Source organism: Falco peregrinus, chromosome 4 (genome assembly GCF_023634155.1).
Source record: "Falco peregrinus isolate bFalPer1 chromosome 4, bFalPer1.pri, whole genome shotgun sequence".
NCBI lineage: Eukaryota > Metazoa > Chordata > Aves > Falconiformes > Falconidae > Falco > Falco peregrinus.
In genome coordinates, this window is record NC_073724.1 from 110,584,267 (window position 1) to 110,604,496 (window position 20,230).

The following is a 20,230-nucleotide window of genomic DNA, read 5'->3' on the forward strand; positions in this document are numbered from 1 at the left end:
TATTGACAGTGAATCTTACAAACAGAAGACTCTGAGTACGAGTTTCTTTCAGGCCGCATCCCGTACTTGATGCTTGCAACATTCAAATGTTTCTTTTTCCTTAGAAAACCTAAGATATACATGCATTTACACAAATAGGAAAATAATGGCGTTTAAGTTTACTGTTTGGTCACCTGAAATGTTTCTTAATCATCACGTGATTCGGTGACTTTGGAGGAATGGGGAAAGAGCAAGAGTGACAGCATGCCAAGCTGTCGTGTTCTGCTTTGCCAGCTCGTGGGAGATGTGTTTTGGGGCCTGGTATACATGGCTTCAGTGAGGCACAAAAGCTAATTCTTCTGTTTAGACGTGACCCTGGTTTAGATGGAAAACTTGTCTGTCTTTAAGTATACATGCAGTAGAGCCAGAGTGAGATGCATGCTGCTTATGCTAAACATATGTATAATTCAGCAGCGTAGTTAAATAATTTCAGGTAGAAATATTTTTACGTAATTTACTTTGCTTTTCTGGTGTCAGATTTTTTTCATTCCCCCCAGCACATTATTCTGTAATCTTTCTAAGCTGCTTCTATTTTAACTTGCAATGGTCTCAGGTAAGATTTCCTCCTTTCTGCTGTTCTGAGTGCTTATCTGCAGTGTGTGAAATTGTCTAAGTAATACTTAAATACAAGTCCTCATTTTATGACAAACCTTTTGAATATAGCTATGAAGATGCAAAAATGTTAGTACTTTTTTCTGGAGAGAGCAGCTAACTGGAATAAATGCTTGTATCCTTAGTTTTAGACTTTAGTCATTTAATTGTCAGCATCTTAATTTCACCATCTTAATGATTAATTTCACTAGGATTTTTCCCACTCTCTGCAAGCCTTTTCATTGCTGAAGGTAGCATTGTAGTGTGTGTGTATATGTGACAATAATTAAAATCTAAGTTCTAGTTTCCTTCTTAAATATTTGGCCAACATAGTTGTTTTGTAGATTAAATCTACTGTAATTCATAGAATAATTTTCATTTATTCGATCAAGCATGATGGAGACAGTTTAAAAAAGAAAGTGATTTTATTGATCGGCTCAAAGTACTGATATTAATAGACCTGTGATTTTTGTCAAAGGACTTTTACACTCAGTAGTGTCCTTGAATGTTCACTAAAGAATAGTGTTCCTAACCCAAAAATTTTTTATGAATACATGTTCTCCTGATTTGAAAAAGCCCTAATCATTTGCTGTTGAACACTTCGCAAGCATCAGTAGTGGCTCCCTAATAAATATTGCGGCTTAAAATTATCATATTGATCTGTCAAGAGCAGCAGAAAACTAATCCTGTGGGAAATGGGAGAGGTGAAAAGGAAAAATTGTAATGGCAAAGGTGTTTGAAAGAAGATCATAGCAGGAAGTGCTATGTTTTGTATTCTTCAACTTGTCTTTGTTGTGTATCCTTCAACTTGTCTTGTACTGAAGCTGTTTTAGCACTTCACAGAAGCAGCGATGCGTGGCTTAGCTGTCAAGGTGCCATGCTCTCATGTCAAATGGAAGTGTATGAAACTTTCTGCTCATCTAAGAAGAGCACATATCAGTCAGTGTCTTCCCTCCCTATTTTGGATAGATTGATTTTGTTTGGAATAGGATGATTATTTGTTTTGATGATGGTCATATTAAAATGTAAGATGTGATTTGCAAAATGCTTTCTGTGTTGGACAACAAGCTTAAAAAAGTTAAAAGGAAAAAATAACTTCTGGAGAAAATGTCAGATTAAGATGGCAAGCCAAGTAGAATATATATAATTCCTTCAAGCATTGTTAAATCAAGGCCATCAGAATTGGGCAATGGATTGGTGTTTTGTGGGTATGAGTAATTATTTTTCCTGGTGAAACAAGTAGGAAGCTGCTTTGCTGGAACCCGAGAAGATGGGATTTTGGAGTGAATTAGGATTGCTCATTACATTTCAGAAGGCAGTGTTCTGTAATGAGAACCTGTCTTCTGGATTTATTTGTATAAATCTTTCATTACAGAAATGGATGTACAGTCACCATTTGGCTTGCATCTTTCCTTGGGTAATAGTAGACACACTTTCATTTGCAGTCATAAGGGATCTGTTAAGGAACGTTAGTTTGTTTATTGTACTTGTTGCAAAACAGTGAGGTTCTGCATCTTCCTCAAGAGAGTGAGCTTTAAAAATGCATCTAAAAGACATGGACTCAGAAAGCTTGTTGCTCAGAAATTTAATTAAAAATAATACCTTTTCTGTACAATGGAAGGGGAGAGGTGCAAGGACAGAGAAGCAAAACATAGCAATGTAATAATGACATATGTCATGATCCTAATTTGACTTGGAGAAACCATATTTTTTCTGCAGACATTCCCCAGTGTTCTGCGGGGTTGTAGTTCCACCTTTCAGTGAACAAATAAATACACTGGTACTTCCTGCAGACAAGGGGTGGGCCAGGCCTGGGCTGCATTGATTTACTGAGGATTCAGCCTTCTGTCTTAGGGGGTTAGGTAGTAGAATTTATGTTTGCATACCTTGAATACCTTTGATACCAGCTTCCTCAGCTTTTTTGTTTTAAATGAAAAGAGCTTTATTTTGTTACGGTAGGACATGATTATAGCTATTTTTTTTGAGTAAATATTGCTATTGGTTTTAATTTTCCAAAATTCTTGAGTTGTCTGTACCTTAATCTAATCAAAACATCTGTTTAGCTGTCTCACCTACATGAAATACTTATTTTAAAAGTTTAAGGGATGGAGAATTGCTTTATTCTTACCATTTTAGCAGTATTTCTTGGAAAAAGGAAAGATGACCGTATGCATTTAAACATTAAGCATGTCTGCTAGTAAGTTATCCATTACAGGATTAGTTTTTAGTGGCCATGACACTTAAATCACAGTTTGATTATCTTCAGGCTGAATTCTCTTGTGTTTGTTGTTTGGGTTTTTTTTTTGTCCAGTCATATAAAATATGCAGTAGAGATTTTTGATGGGAATTAAAGTCCCCTGCAGCTTAGTTGAAGGAAGACTGAGTGGAGCAGTAATTTCAAGGCCAGGAATGAGGAGGCGATGGTATTCCTGGGGGATGTTTATACCTACTTCATGCAGCTTGAAATGAAAGAGAAGGTACTCTGTATAATGGATGATGGTAGATGAACCAGGTTATTTCAGAGATTCAGTTACGCTGCTTTTCCAGTAAATTACAGGTACTTTTGAGTTTATTTGGTGGAGGGTGAGAGGAAGATGGATTATACTTATTTAGTAAATTAAGAAATCAAAGCTTGATAGTTACTAAAGGAAACAAGTAGTAAGTTTCACGGAAGCTAATAGTAGCAACGTGTGCCACTGTCTCAAAAACAACAGGAAGAATTTTGTGAGCAGGTGACAGAGGAAAAGGTGGAGGAGGGAGAAAAATGGTGGAAAATGAGAAATTATGAAAAGGATCAGTTTCAACTAAAATATCTGATTTCATAGGTGTCAAGGGCTAAGATAGGGGACTAGTGTGAACTGGGGGAAAAAGAGCATGAAGGAAACAGCAGAAAATCAGAAGCAGGAAAAAGACCCTTTAAAAAAGTCATTTTTTCTTTTTTTAAAAAAATATCTTTGCAACTCTGAAACTTAACTCATCTCATGGTTCTCTCACCTCCAGTGTTCTGCCCCTGGTGATCTTGCCTGGGAGAGAAGGCAATTCCCCAAAGTTTTCCCTGACCGTAGTATTTAACATCACTAGGTTGTGCAGTGGTTGTATATGTGGTGATAGGTTATAGGTCTGAAGAGTGTGGGAGGTATTGGACTAGATGAACGATACTGTGTGTTACAGCAAAGTGGCTGTTTGAATAAGCATATAGTAACGTTGAAGCCTTAGTGTGAGATAGTGTGAATTGACATGACATCTCTTTTGAGAGAAGGTGTTACTATGCAGGACAGAGAGAATCAGAGGTGTGGTGTGGTGCTGGTTGGTTTATTTTTTGGTTGGGTTTGTTTTTTTTTTTTCTTTCAAAGCTATTCAGTCATCTAGGTGGGGTGTTTGCTGTTTAAGGAAATAATTGAAAAGAATTGAAGAGTGGAATTAACTTCTGGCTCCAGAAAAGGTACAAGAAAGCATGTTCAGCTTCAGTGTTCCAAAAAGGAAGCAATAAACCCCCCCCAAAAAAGGATTTGGGAAAGGAACCATGTCTCTTTCACATGCAGTTTAAATGTTACGTTTTCTGAAGTTGTTGCTACAGGGACTGGGAAGAAAGGTAGAGTGACAATCTATCCGGCAGCTGCTACCCAACAGTGACATAGTGTCAGAACAAGCACTGACTGCCATCAGCCTCTGTCTCCTTATGAACACTTCATGGATCTTTGGGATCCTGATGCAGTTTAACAGTTTAGGGAGCAGGGAGTTTGGGTAATATATGTGTAATTGGTTTTCATTTGGCTTCATGTTAGTCCTGTGAAGTACAGAACTTTTCCGCTTGTCTGGAATAATTGATACAGGGGTACTGTGTAAAACCTGGCTCAGTTCTGCCAAGGGAAGCATCTCCTGCAGTGACAGCAACTGTGCTGTGTAGGGTGCCTGACCCTGGGAAGGCTCACTACTGAGGCTGGAAAAGGGGACAGGGTCACCTGGACCAAGGAATGTGGGAAAGGCTCCTCATCTGGGCAGGCTGGAGGCAAATCTAGTCCTGATACCACCTCAGGGATAAGCAGGGAGAAATTAGCAGTTTCAGATTTGAAGATCTGGTCTTTGGCTAGTGATATTATTACCCTACATTTCTTTTTCCATATCTTTTCCTTAAATTCAGTATAAATGAAGGTTGCAATGTTAAAAGGAGATTGTTGATGCGGGGACACGTTTAGATGTAGGATGTTTCATTTTGACCTAATCATTACTGAGCATGAAGTGATATTATTGAGGTTAATGAGTAAACTTGATTGTACTGGGTTTGTATGGCCAGGTTTTGGTGTTTGGGGGGGCCGGGGTGCCAGGGGCCGGCTGCAGCGGGGGGCTGCGGGCAGCTCCCCCCGGCCGGCAGAGCCGCTGCCCCCCGGCTCCAGGCCGGGCCCGCCGCTGGCCGAGGCCGAGCCCCGCAGCCGCGGGGGCAGCGCCGCGGGGAGAAGGGGCTGAGAAGGGGGAAAAACCCCCGCGGGGGGGAACAGCGGCGGCAGCGAGGGGGGGCGGGAGGGGCGAGCAGCAGCCCCGCAGCCCCCCGGGGCAGGGCCGGGCCGGGCCGGGCCGGAGGAGGCCGGGGGGGCTCCGGGCGCCGCAGCAGAGGCTCCCCGGCAGCCCGCGGGGAAGGGCAGGGCAGGGCAGGGCAGGGCAGCCCCCGGCGGGGCAGGCTGTGCCCCTCAGCCCACGGAGCCCGCGGGGGAGCAGCTCCCCCCCGCAGCCCGGGGCAGGGGGTGCCCGCGGGGGGCTGTGACCCGCGGGGGCCGCGCTGGAGCCGGCTCCGGGCAGGGCCCGTGGCCCCGCGGGGAGGAGCCCGGGCCGGGGCCGGGCTGCGGGCAGGGCCGGTGCCCCCGGGGGGGCTGGAGCCGGCTGGGCCTGAGGGGCTGCGCCCCGCGGGGGGCCCCGCCGGGACAGGCCGTGAGGAGCCGCAGCCCCGGGAGGGCCCCGCGCTGCAGAAGCCCGTGCAGGGCTGTCTCCCGTGGGAGGGCCCCGCACCGGGGCAGGGGCAGAGGGCGAGGGGGAAGGAGCAGCAGAGACAGCGGGTGATGCGCTCACCGCAGCCCCGTTCCCGGTCCTCCGTGACGCTCAGGGAGGGAGGAGGGAGGGAAATTGGAAATTGAAGTTGGGCTTGAGAAGAAGGGAGGGGTGGGAGATGGGTGTTCTTAAGTTTTTGTTTTAGTTCTCGTTACCTTACTCTATTTTGAATGGCAATAAATTAAACTAATTTCCTTCAGTGGAGTCTGTTTTGCCTATGCTGATAATTGCTAAGTGATCTGCCTGCCCTTATCTTGACCGAAAAGCTTTTTCTATTTTCTCTCCCCTATCCAGTTGAGGAGGAGGGTGACAGAGCAGCTTTGGTGGACACCTGGCATCCAGCCAGGTTCAAACCACAATGCTTAATTTAATGGATGGTTAAAAAGCAAGAGTTAGTATGCTTAAGGGAATTGTCCTATAATGTTTTTAAATAGCTATTTTATTTTCTTTAAGTCTTTTTTTTTTTTTTTTCTTGGAGAAACGTGGGTCTTCAGACTGGGGTTAAATGCAAAAGACTGAAAAATTGCAGTACAGGTAGAAGTTTAAAGGAAATTTATATTTGAATACTTCCTCTGGATGTAAGCACGTTGAACATAATGTGTGTCGCTGGTCCTTTGTTTTCCTTTATGAGCTAAGTTTGATAGACAACTCTATGACAGTCTTGTCTGCTTGTACAAATAAGTTTATTGAAATATAAAAAGCCTAAAAATAGTAATAAAATCATAACAGCTGTTAATAAATATAACAATATTTGTAGGTTGCCTGTGAGGAATTGTAAATGGTACTTGCTCTTTATTCTATTGATTTCACATTACTTCAATTCACATATTGATGTCTAGGTTGAATTTCTCATAATAATAACATTTTCAGTTTTTTCACATATGACCTATGGGAAATCATAGCATCTTGCTGAAGGTAACAATGTGCATCATTAGAACCACAGGAAAATTAAGTTGGAAAAGACCTCTGGAGGTAGTCAAGTGCAAACTTGCTCAAAAAATGCTCTACCTTCAGCTGGATGAGTTTCCTTGGGACTCTGTCCAGCTGAGTTATGAAAGTATCTGAGAATGGAGGCTCTACAATATCTTTTGGTAGTCTTTCCCAGTAATTTGCTGTTCTTTCTAAAACAATTTTTCCTTAGGTACAACTGAAAATTCCCCTTGCTGCAGCTAATCACTGTTGCTTCTCATTTTTTCATAGTGCACCTCTTAGAAATGGGCTCTGTCTTCTATGCAAGTGCTCTATCCCTTTGGTTAGCTGAGGGCTTCAAGGAGATTCCCTGCTGTCGCCTTCTCTTCAGGATGAATAAACTCTGCTCTCAGCTTCTCATGTGCTCCAGCCTGCTAGCCACCTTGACCTCCCTCAGCTGGACTTCCCCCTATGTCAATGTCTGTCTTGTGCTAGGTGGTGAAAACTGGACATGGTATCCAGGTGCAGTTCAAGTGCCACAGAGAGGAAGAATATTTGACCTGCTGCCTCTTCTCTTGCTGGTGTAGCCCATGTGCATGCACAGTCTGCTTGAAGGTGGGCTGGTGACTCATGTTTGACTTCTTGTCTGTCAGGATGCCCGGGTCCCTTTCTGCAGAAATGCTCCCTAGCATGACAGTCCTCAACTTCTACTTCTGCATGGCATTTCTCTGTCCAGTGTTGAGGACTTTGCTTTTGTCTTTGAGCTTCGTGAGGTTTCTGTCTGCCCAGTCCTCCAGCTTGTTGAAGTCCCTCCGAACTGAGGCTCTACTTTCCTTTTTATCAACTGTTATTCCCAACTTAATGTCATCTGCCAACATGCTAAGGATATGTTCTGTCCCATGATCCACGTCATTAATAAGGATATTAATCAGCATCACCCCTACTATCAACCCTGCAGGAGCAACATAAGTAACCGGTCTCCTGATGAACTTTGTACCCTTGGAGCCTTCTAGCCCAGACTGTTTTCACCCAATTTGTAATCCTGCCATCCAGTTCCTGTGTCTCTAATTTTGTTAAAAAGGATGCTGTGGGATCCTGCATAGGTAGCCTGGCTCAGCTGAAGTAAATGACATCCACTGCTTTCCCTTTATCCATAGAGCCAATCTTTTAATTTCAAAGGGCCGTGAGATTGGCTAAGTGTGGTTTATCCTTGATAAATCCATGCTGGCTTGGGGGTTCAGAGAATGCTTTGGGCAGATGAGGCAACCATTGCCCTGAGCCTTGCCTGTGAGGAAGGAGCACTTCATAGTCCCTATAGTCTTAGATCTGGATGGTGTCTTCCCTCAGGAGTTTGTCTTGGTTCAATCCCGACATGTCAGGGGTGGCCACTCAAGCTGGTGCAAGGGACCTTGCTGTGCAGCTAGTCACCACCTGTGTTATGCAGATCCAGCAGTGGCACATGGTCTTGAGCAATGTCTCCAGGCTTCCTGTGCACCCCCTCCCACAGCCATGACTGCGCCAGCTGCCTTGATCCTGGTTACTGGAGCTGCCTGGGGTCAAGTCCCTGGGAGGCTGGACCCGAGTCCCTTCACTGCCTCGCAGCATTTGCTGCTCAGCAGGAAAACTCCTGTGCTGTCTTTCAGCTCCCAACTGCTGCTTGCTTACCTCCTGGATGCTGCTGCGTGCTCCTTCCTCCTGCTCTGCTCTCTGTACAGGGAGTGGAAGCCATTCTGCATTTGTGTGTATATAAAATGTCATTACTAGTAATAGTTATTGATTAAAATCTGATGCAGTCATATAAACTTATATTCTCTTTAGAATGTCCATAAGCCGGTGTTTGTTGTACATTTGTAATGTTTTTCTATTTCAGTTGGAGGTTTAGCCAAAAGTAGGAGGTTTCTTTCTCTTCTGCATTTTTATGAATAGCCTGCAGGGCTTTTTTTGTGAAAGAAGGTGTAGAATCATAGATGAGTTTTGGTTGGAAGGGACCTTTAAAGGTTCTCTAGTCCAAGCCCCCTGCAATGAGCAGGGACATCAACTAGATCAGGTGGCTCAGAGCCCTGTCCAACCTGACCATGAATGTTTCCAGGCATGGAGCATCAATAATGTCTCTGGGCAACCTGTGCCAGTGTTTCACTACCCTCATAGTAAAAAAAAATTCTTCTTTGTATTTGGTCTGAATCTAAACTAAAAGAGGGTAAAACCGTCACCCCTTGTCCTATCGCAGCAGGCCCTCCTAAAAAGACTGTCCCTGTCTTTCTTATAAGCCTCCTTTAAGTCACAATAATGTCTCCCTGGAGCCTTCTCTTCTCCAGGCTGAACACCCTCAGATTAGCCTTTCCTCACAGGAGAGATGCTCCAGCCCTCTCATCATCTTTGTGGCCCTCCTCTGGACCCACTCCAACATAGCAAACAGTCCCATAGTCTTTGAGTTGAGCTCCTTCTGACTGTGAAACCACAGGATTTTAATTTTTTGCCCCCCTGTTAGTAGTCCCCTACAGATTGCTTTTGCAATTTCAGAGGCAGGCAGTCCCCAGCATCCCTTTTGTGACAGGAGTTATGTAGAAAAACATCAGATTTTTTTCATGACTGGCATGTGTGTCTGTGCTCTCCTTCTGCCGGGAATGTAAGGAATGAATGCTGGAGACTTCGGAAATCAAATCTCCGGGCCAGTGAACTTGAGACACTTGATATCTGTAAGCTGGGCAAGCAATTGCCACTAAAGCTCTGCAGAGATAATGTAGCTTGGAGTAAGATCTTACTGTAACAATTTATGTTTGTTAGGATTTCCAGAAGCTGTAGAACATGGCAGAACTTATGAAGAAAATGTATTCTGTTTATAATCACCAGAGAATTAACACTGATAATTTTTATTACTGGCTGAGGCTCAAATACTGTCTGTCTTTAGGAAGTCAAGAATGGGAAAACTTGGATGAAGGGAAAAATTGCCTGTAATTTTCATCCTTCAAAGCTCTTAGTAAGGAGGCATATTAAAACAATCTACTTCCAACTGAGGGCAAAATAAATTGAAATGCTCTCTGTTCTGCCTGGAAGTTTTTGATGCGAAATACAAAAAGATGACTTGCTAGGCACTATGTGGACACAGAAGCTTCATTCATTTAGAGGAATGAACAAATTTTTTGTGTGTGGCAGTAAAGTAATACTTCTAGCCACATGTCTCCTTTTGTATTTTTCCTGCTGCCTAACACTATCAATTTAAAATTGATAAAAGTTTTGAAACTCTTCTTTGTTTAGGTTTTGCATTCTCCACCAGATTAAGTTACGGTGCAAGGTCAGATTGCTTTTGGGAGGAAAAACATCAGCAATGGAAGCTCTGAATTGCATAAAGATCATCCTCATTTAAGATCTTTAACATTTTAATTGAAAATGAATGAAAATTTTGAAATGCCTCCGAATGTGCTTCTTTTTAGAGATCTCTGTGTTAGCAAGTAGAAAATGACTTCTTCAGGATTTCTAGGGTAGGAGAAATACAAATGTGTGGGATGGATTGGCAGTGGTGATGCTCAACAACAGGTCAGGAAGTGAATACCACTGAGTGACCAGAAGGAAAGGAGTAATTGCCCTATAGAAAATAATATGACAGAAATTCAAATATATCAATTTGTTAATTAGTGGATGAAAGCTGCTTTTGTCATAAGTTACATTGGTTAAACTGAAAACAGTAAATACTCAGTCATTTAAAAAGCAATTTTCTGTAATGTAATGGACGGTAACTTTTACAGGGCAACCCTCTTGCACTGAAACTGTTTTGTCTGTATTGGATTTGGCAGAAGTGTTAACCAGAGACGACAAGCTTGTTAAATTAGTTCTGTACTGTTAATCAAATATAACCTGCATGTCTACCGAAAGATAAGCTGAACTGTGGTCTTTATTCCATTGACTATATTGACTAGATTATAGTTACCTGTCTTCATTACAGAAGCTTAGATGTTTTACTTAGATGTAGACATAAAACATTAGGTGTCTTAATCTTCAGCTATATCCCATATTGAGTGTCTGAGGTGAGTGTACAGTTCTGAAAGAGACAGGGAAGATATGCTTGTCTAGGAGCATCCACATACCTTCAGTTTGTGTTTTAATGAAGACGTGAAAGGATCTGTTATGCTGATGCTATTCAAAGTGGGAAGAGCAGATTGTGAGCTTGTTGCTTGGTTTTTCTGCCTTGCCTGGAAATTTTGTCTTCGCGGCTAAAAAGTTAACTTGGAACTTATTAAGCATATTCTTCTATATGCTATACAGTTCATGTAAAAGGCAATCTTTCCCACGGACTGCATGCAGTAATAGTTGTAATGTGTCTTCACTTTGAAGTGATGGCAAGCCCAGCAAGGCTATAGTTCGGGCTCAAAGCACATACACTATGTTCAGCAAAAGCAGTGCTCAGTGTGCTTGGCCCTGTCTGCCAGAAAAATGAAAAAGAGCCTGGGTCTGTATTCTGGTAGTCATGGACTCAAGGTTCCCTGCCAGGAGAGCTGAGGCTGTCTGCTAAGCGTGAGCTTTTGTGTCAACCATGTGCGTGGTAGGTTTGTCAGTGATGCAGACTGACAGTGCAGACATACCTAATAAAAACAGAATAACCCTTGGATTCTGAATGATTCTGTTTAAAAAAAAAAAAAGTAACCTTACTCATATGTATGGGTATATGCCCACACGTATTCTATTGTCACTTTTTCTAACCTATAAATACTGCTTTGTCTTTCCACACTAATGCTGTTTTGCAAACAATATAGGTACTTTTCAGTAATTGAACTTTTCTATTGGGTGCATAAACCACTGTGATCTTTCAGGCTGTAAAGCGTTGTAGAGTACTTTTATTTATTAATAAAATCACCTAAGTTTTGGAAATTGGCTTTGAAGGGGGGGAGAAAAGTTGTTTTACTGTGAGGACGTAAAATGTAATTGATTTTCCCTCTATTTCCAGGTACTCCCATTGGAAAACAGAATGAAAGACACAACACGCTTCCCAATGGCACTGAACATTGGTATGGGAATAGTCATGACCTTGTATATCTCACTCGCTACTCTAGGGTATCTGCGCTTTGGAGATGAAATCAAAGGCAGCATAACTTTAAACCTGCCACAAGATATATGGTAAGTGCACAGGTGACTTAAAACCAGTAATCTAGAAGGCAAAAATATTGCAAGGGTTGTTCATTGCCTCAGTGCTGTCATACTTATAACTGATAGGTGCTCAAACTGTTAAAAAAAATTTCTGTATATACTGTCTCTGTGGCTTCTTTAGTATGGCTGTGATCCTGGCCAGCAATTTCTTGCATATTAAATGGAATTGCATATGGAAACGGATCGATGATCTTTATAGTAAAATATTTCAGCTCTGGCAGGCGGTAGTGCCAGATGTATTGAAGGAAGTAATATGTGGTTTCCATATTGCATATTGCAGTTCTGAAACCAGCTAGTTTTATATTGGATATAGTGGCCTTTTTTAGTGGAATCACTGAGTTTAGCAGGTAAACAACTAGAATAGAAGACATCAAAGCTGAATAGATTTGTGGTTCAGATGCAAGTCCATGGATAATGTATAATAATGGCTTCCTATCAGAAAAATGAAACTTGTGCTTGCCAGTGTCTCAGGGATATTATAATTTTGATTTAGCTTTTCTTTTTAATGCTATGGGAGCTCCACATATCACATGCTGAAGAAACACTGAAGGCTATTTCAACTGGTGCATTGTTAGTTCTGTATCTGTCTATGGATGGATATATACTGTAACTATTAATTTAACTTCAATTTGTTCAGTACCTTTGTGTCTGATGGGCCTAAAACTAGGTATATCAACAGTGCAGAAGTGTAAAAGCTGAGAAGTATTTTCATGTTTTCAGTCTGATCAAGTGATGCCTTGCAGCTTATACGCTCACATCTACTTATTTGATGTCTCTTGTGGTACCATATTGAAGTAGTGAAATCTCAAATTATGTGAAACAAATTGCTTTGCTAAGCTGAATTTTGATTCCTTTTGTTATTCTTTGAAACAAGTAGAACACATTTGGAGAATGTTCTTAATCTTCAAGTGATACTTTTTCACTCTTCATTTTCATTCCTTGGAGTCAGTGTGAGCTGTGCATTTTTCATATTATTAAAAAGGAGTTTTGTTTAATTGCCTGACTGATCCCAATGATAAATTCATGCAAGTATAATAAAATGTGCCTTGAAGGATGAGTGGTTCTTTTTTGGTTGCTAGAATTTTCATGTATCTGTTGTTGCTTGTTTGCATGTTTTGTTTTTGTATTGCTATCCTAAAAACTGAAATTTGGGCATCAATTTTTTGCCTATTTTGTGTGTTTTGGTGGGGTTTTTTTTGGTGGTGGTGGTTTTGGTGTTGTGTTTCCCTGTTTTTCTGTTTTTGGGGGCATATTGCTCATGATACGTTATTTATATCCTTTCATTGTACATACACACACATTAATAACACCCAGAAGTCTTCAAACATTTACTACATCCATTATGTCTGTATGATGCATCTGAAAGGGAAAATACTTCTATTTGTAGCATTACATGGTAGTGCTCATTGTTGATATGATTAGTGAAAGGTTTGTTTTAAATGGTGGCTCTGGGTTTATTTGTGCCCTAAGAGAAGCGATCTTAAAAAAAGGCGTGAGAGGAATGTGGAATAAGAGAGGGCCGCTACTCAGATGCTTTTTCTTGTGCTCGTGCAAGCAACAGAATGAATTTCATTCTGCTGTAATATTCTGCTTTATTCTACAGGCCTGCTGTCTAACAGGGCTATTCAAATGAGAGTTTTCAAATAGCTATTGGCTACAGTGCAGATGTGGTGATAAGATGATATTTATCCTGATGGCTTTACAGGCCTAATGCAAAGAAAGAGATAATAAAAGAGGTGGAAACTGGTGCTCTGTAAGTTGTGGAATCAGCATTATAAGTTTAATAACCTCAGAGCTACTCAGGGCACATATGTAGAGGTAAGTCATCTGTTTTTGTCTTACCCTGGATAGTACCCCAGAGCACCAAACAAAATTAGGAGAAGCAGGTCAGTGGTTGTGTTGTACAATGTTGTTGCTGTGCAGTACTGTAGGTCTACCTGATACAGCACTGATGAGCAAATGTGTGCAATTAACTGTGCTAGCAAAACAAATTTCCAGTGAACCATATGACAATATCTTGTTATTTGGTCCTCACATAAAAAGCCGTTAAGTGGTCAGATTGAACTAGAGAAACGCAAGGAGCAGATGAGTTTTTTAAGGAAGTGGTGATGTGAAAGAGCCTGGAGCATAGCTAAGCAGTGAAACTTGGCTTATGTGTTTAATTCCAGCTGGACAATTCCTGTCTTAAGAATAAGCCTTTCCTGATAAAAAAAAAAAACAAACTAAACCTAAAATTCTGCTGCTTTCTGAGTTGTGTTTGATGTTCTTATAGATGAATTGACCAGAAAGCAGACGCAGGCCCTAGAACAGTTAAGTCCTTAAGTTTAATTTAGATAGACAATTGCTCATATTCCTAAAAACATTCTGCTAGATTGGAGGTCTTGGAGAAGAGACTTGTTGCAGTTCTAGTTTAGGTCGTGTTTTGAAGTACAAATTGTCACTCAGCGTAATATATTAATTAGAATGTGTTGAAAATGGACTTAATGAAAAGAGAGTAGTTTTCAGCTTGATTTTGCTGATCTGTTACAACATCTTTTTTCTGGAATCAAAGAAATTCTGTTTTATGGCATTACATATTTTTTTCTTTCTTTATATGCAGTTATGTTTAGCTGTTTGGAATATCTTAGTAATTGTTTTTTGTATCCTCAGAAGTATACAGGGTACCTAGGGGATGGATGTTTTTGCTCAGTTTGTTGCTGACTGAGGAGAGGACACAGAGGCACAGTGTGTCGTTTACCCGATTTATCCATGATCGTGAGGTACTTCCTGACTGAAGCCAAGGAGGAGCACTGTTTGCCTAAATCAGTACATATTTATAGTAAAAAAAGTGCATAATTGTTGTCATGTGACCATCAATTTGAACCAAGTCCTGCAGCATCTGCAAATATAGATTATGGGAAATATAGATTATGGGACATTTAGTAGTGTCCTTGGTTGGGGTCTCATAGAATCATAGAATGGTTTGGGTTGGAGAGGTCGTTCGAAGATCATCTGTTCCAACCCACCCTGCAGTGGGCAGGGACATCTTTCACTAGTCCAGGTTGCTCAGAGCCCCATCCAACTTGATCTTGAAGGCTTCTTGTGATGGGGCATCCACAGTTTCTCTGGGCAACCCTGTGCCAATGTCTCAACACCCTCAGCATAAAATATTTCTTCTTTGTCTTTGGTTGGGGTCTTATTTTCTTGAGGCTGAAGGTTCTTTCCACCATTTGTTCTTTTTTAAGATGTGACAGTCTGTGCAACAATTCCCTTACTGTGAATCCCAAACATTAACTACTGTACTAATATTGTAGCACATTAAAATTCAAGATGATGTTACATGGCACTAGTTCAGGTGGAAGCTTAGCATAATTAATGCCCTATTTGGCCTAGCTGTATTGATATGCATATTTTGTTATACTAGTTTCCAATTTTTTTCCTTTGAAAGAGACACAACATCATCTAAACTGTAGAACTGAAAGAGAGGCAGATTTTTTTTTCTTCTTTTAGCACATATGAATGATTTAGAATTTTTTTAAAAAGGTAGCCTAGGGAGCCATCCTTGTCTGATTGAAATACAGTATTAAATTACTATTAAAATCAGTTTGATAATATAAGCAATTGTTTCTTAACGTGAAAAATTTGAATCCTTATAGACCTTGAAAAATAGTTACTGTAATGGAGATGCTTACTTTGAACCACTGTGTATTTAAAGCTTTGAATCCTGCTTTTGAATATCTTTTAAAAATTGTTTTTGTAAAGGTTTGGGGTGATCTGAAGCCTGAGGATTACAGGCAAATTGTGGGTAGCTGGTCAGTTTTTGTTAACCAGCTAAAATCCATCTAAGCTTCCAGAATAAGGACAGTGATGCAGAGCTGATAGAAAAGTGACTCTTTCGCTCTCCATTTCTAAAAGCTACTCAAAAATCAGTGTGTTACAAAAGCAGTGGCTTCTAAACTAGCTACACCATTATGTCACCATGTATGGTGATGTAATAGTTTTTCTGTCCCTTTTGAATATGCCTTTGGAGCTTTATTGAGTTATGTATAGTGATGGTCAAACCTTTGATGCAATTAATTTAGGACCAGTTAGTCAAAATGTATTTTTACTTAAAGTGTATTTTTCTTTTTTCCCCATATATATGCTTCTAATTCCTTCTGTATATTTGTCCAGCTAATAAAAGAGCTGATTTGTTTGTTAGCAGTCTTTCAGTATCATAAAAAATGGAAAGCTTGATGAACTGGCTTGCAGTTGTGGACTGAGAAGCACATAAAACTCATCAGCTGTATTCCTCTGTTCAAAACCACTCAAGCGTACCAAACCCGTTACTGACTGTGTGTTCAACACTTCCTTGAAAATGTTGAAGAAAGGATGATTGAGGCATCTTGTTGTGGTGGGAAAGAGCTGAGCTGTATGAATACAAATTTTGCCATGCCGTGCCATTTGGCCACAGGACAAGGGGCTAAAAGCAGCACTGGCTGGATTTTATTTGCTAATACAGATACAGGCTGTGATACTCAAAGGGAGAATTCTTTGAGTGACCCCTGCTAGGCTCTCAGAGATAGAGAGACAAAGGTCCAGTTTGTTCTTATCTTATCTTTTGCTGCTGTTTTTTTCTTTTCTTACTGTTGCAAGTTGCTTTTGCTTTCTGGTTGGAGTTGAACCTCTTTCTGAAGAACTGAAGCAGAAAAGGGTATTTGAGGCTTTGGTCCGCTTGGCGTTGTCTTCTGTTATCTTGGGTTGTTTATGAGAGATACTTCCTCTCTCATTTCTGAACACACAACACCCCATGGCAAGTGAACTGAATCCTTACCCAAAAGGTTTGATGCTGTTTTTAGTTGCGTTCTTAGAAAATCATACCAAGAGGCTCATAACTTCTGTCAGTTGACTGTAAGCAGACCTATGACAAATGCTTGTAGTTTATGCAGCATGGATTAAAAATGCATCTCAATTTAACTGTTAGTGGCATGGATAATTCTTTGTCACTTGTTTATTCAGCCAGAAGTAACAATGGTAAGAGTGTCCGCGCTTAACATTTTTTTTGGAAGATTTACTCTAGTTTCTTGAGAACTTAACAAAAATTTTCAAACTCATTTCTCTGAGACCTTCTCTTGTAGTAGACCTGCAGATGTTTTGTTTACAAAAAGGTGTAGGAAAACCTTCTAAACGGATCATGAAGGAAAAAACAATAACACTACAACCATATACAACATATGTCACTGTGTTAAGTGAGATAAGAGCATGAGCATGATATTGGAAAAAAGAATCTTGGGAGAAGAAATAGTATTTGTTACCGAGAATATGGCAAGATAGTGCCAATATATGGGTTATTTTCCAACATATATAAGGAAGCAAAATGCACAAGTCCATGCAAAATTGTATTGAAGTTAGGTTGCCAACCCATTCAGACTTTTTTTTAATTTTTAAAGTATTTTCTGTATTATACACTTGAGCCTCACCTCAGGTACTTTTATTATATTTCTTCCTGAGGTACAGTTTATATGAGGGTAGATGTGAACATTTTTCTTTGATTATTTTTTTGTTCTTTCACATTTGGTATGATACTTTTTTTTCTGATAGATACTAATAATCTTTTCCTTTACTCTTATGATAAAGTTTTCTCATTCTGCACAGATCCGAAAAAAAAATGCACAAAGACTAAAGCTGGATGATCTGATGTCAGTTAATATTTTTGGAATAATAAAGGGTATTTTGAACCAATTTAGGCAGAAAGATGTTAAATGTAGCAGAGTTTTATATTATAGGGAAACTGTCCACTGTGTTGCATTTTGGGAAAATTTTTATCTATTTTTGGTGACATGCAGGGTGCAAGAACACTAGGATGGAAAGAGATTAATAATGAGAATAGAAATACTTCCCTCTTCTTAAAATGCAGCTTGTGCCTTTTACCAGTCTGTGTAGAGATAATTTTGCTTTTTGTGTAACTAAATTCATGGAGTGGTGCAAGACACAGCAGCTTGTCTTTGTCTGGCACAGAATTTAAAACCATCCCAGAGTAAATTTTCAACAAAATACACAATGTTCTAAAAAATTCTCTTGATCCATAAAACGTTTGTCTAGTTAGAGCAGCTCTAGTCCTGTGTGTTAGGAAGGACATCCCTGCATCTGAATGAACTCTTTTCTACACATGCATACATTCCTTTTCCAGTTTCTTTTTCTTAGTAACATATCCCACCAATCCACTGCTGGTATAAGATTGGCACATTTGGGAGCTGTAGAACTTGGTGCTCCTTTGTGTTGCTATGATCCCTACGAAATACTCTGACATGGGACAGTAATTTAATGGTGTTCTGTACCTAGTGGTTTTGAAGAGAGGGGTGTGGACAGCAAGCATATTTGGTTATAGATATTTTCTAGCCTTAGAAGGTACTCCTTGTAATTATAGTAAACAGTATTTCCTGAGATGCCCGTTTCCCAGTGTGAAAAAGTCTTTTTAGGAACACTGTGAATATGCAGAAATCTGGAGGCTATTGACATTGGTCTTTAAAACATCCGGTGTTTACTGCCACTGTGACAGGTTTATCAATGTACAGATTATATTTGACGTGAATTTGGAGTTTTCTTTTCCCAAACAATTGCTGTCTGTTTAACTTGTTCTTTTAAAAGTTTATTCATTTATGATTGCTGTCTGATGAATTTGTTCTTTTTAAAGTTTATTCATTGATGACTGCATGATGTTGGAGTGGTTTGGGTTGGTTGGGGTTTTTTGTCCATATTTTGATAGTCAGCTTATCTTCTGCAATTTCATAGGCAGTTATAAGTTGCAAGCAGGTAATGTTTTCTTTTTGTTTGCTGGGGGAAAATATATATTTTATGTATATATAGCTTTAGTGCCATTAGCAAGCTAATTTTTTTATGAAGAGTTTGCAACTTACAGGAATGTGTGTGAATGTTTTCAACAGGTTGTACCAGCTTGTAAAAATTCTGTACTCCTTTGGGATTTTTGTGACCTATTCAATTCAGTACTACGTCCCTGCAGAGATTCTTATTCCAGCTGTCACCTCCAAAGTGGAGCAGAAGTGGAAGTTACTCAGTGACCTTGTGGTGAGAGCACTATTAGTCTGCTCAACCTGTAAGTATGTGCAGAATATTCATAAAAAACCTGGCTATTACACATTTTTGCATCCTGCTTATTTAAGTACATGTTTTGTTACTTAGTTTTCCAGTGCTAGTAAACCTGAAATTTTGTTTCGATGATTCAGTACGTTTTGACTTCTATGAACAAGTAAATCTAATGTTGTATTTGTGTTCTAATCACACTTTTTTTAGTAGGTGTGACCAATTCTTTGACAGCCATATCTTTTGCCAATAATACTCTAAAGCTTCCAACTTAAAAACTTTTATTCTAAGAAAATTTTCAAGTAATGGATACACATTGCTCTTTCATGTCACTTTTCTCTATGTGATCTGCAGTACATGGTGCTTATGGAGAAATCGTTTTTCTGTTGTGTTGGTCTGAGGATTAAGCCTAAGGTGTGCTGTTCTGTATCCATAAAATACCACTGGCAAACATGAATGCCTGGTCATAGAGTTCTTGGAGGGCCACTTTAGGTGATAGTGCTCCAGATTAATTTTGTGTCTCTACCCTCGCTGCCTGTTACTCCTGCTGTTTTTCTCACTTGTCCCTTACTCTTCCCATGCCTCCTACCATGTCCTTGCTTTTCTCACAGCTAGTTGATATCATAGATACTAGCGGGAATCAGCAGTGCTTATAGAGCAGTGAGCATGGTCTCACCTAGGAATTGAAACTCCTGAAGATAACAAACTCAGGAGGTGGTTTAGGTTTGACTTCACAGCTCCTATCTAAAGTTCTGGATAACATAGGAGACTTTCCTCAAAGATGTTATAAAAAATTGTTTCTAGTACAAAGCTGGCTTCTTGACTCCACCATTTCTACTGAAATGAGCTGTTTACCTTAAAAAGAATCAAAACCACCAATCAAGTGAAAAAAAAACCATCTTGTTTTTTAGGGGGGAAAGTATTGATGAAAGAGAAGAGTTTATTTTGTTGGCTCTGTTTTAGTGAATGCTGACCAGTGACTAATGTGCCGGACAGCAGCTAATAATTGTTTGTTGTCAAAGAAAATTTGAAAATCCAGTGAGACCTTAAGGTCAAACCTGTTAAGAAACAATTTATTGTTGGTGCAGGTTAATTACTGCAGTAAGCAAAGGGAAGTGCCAGTGATCTGATAACTTGCTGCTCTGAAAATATATCTGCTATGTGAAATTAAATGAAAAAGCTTTCCTGAATAATGAAGTGCAAATCTCTTGAGGCATCGTATAGCCCATGTTCTACTTCAGATGTTTATGGTACATAGCAAATCTGTTAAGATTTTAAGATTGAGGATAGATGAATAGCTCTTGTAATACCTGAGACACAGCTAGATGAAAATGCTTCAAGCTCCAAAATGCTTTTTAGTGTCTCTCCAGGACCCCAGTAAACTCTCCAGTCTTAACCAGATCTTGGTGTCATAAGGCCCTCAACTTCCACTCATTCTCTTTATGTGCCCCTT

General features: G+C 40.1%; 1 protein-coding gene across 7 annotated transcripts in view; it reads left to right on the forward strand.

The window, feature by feature from the left end:
* The window catches only part of SLC36A4 (solute carrier family 36 member 4), a 112,530-nt gene that overhangs the window by 36,028 nt on the left and 56,272 nt on the right, over nt 1-20,230 (forward strand). For all 7 annotated transcript variants that reach the window (XR_008746852.1, XR_008746851.1, XM_005230535.4 and 4 more), the window contains 2 exons: nt 11,519-11,688; nt 18,621-18,790. Coding sequence is in view for 5 of the 7 variants with exons in the window: in XM_005230535.4 (XP_005230592.1) it covers nt 11,519-11,688; nt 18,621-18,790 (340 nt within the window). In the remaining 2 variants the exon portion in view is untranslated. The remainder of the gene's footprint in view (nt 1-11,518; nt 11,689-18,620; nt 18,791-20,230) is intronic.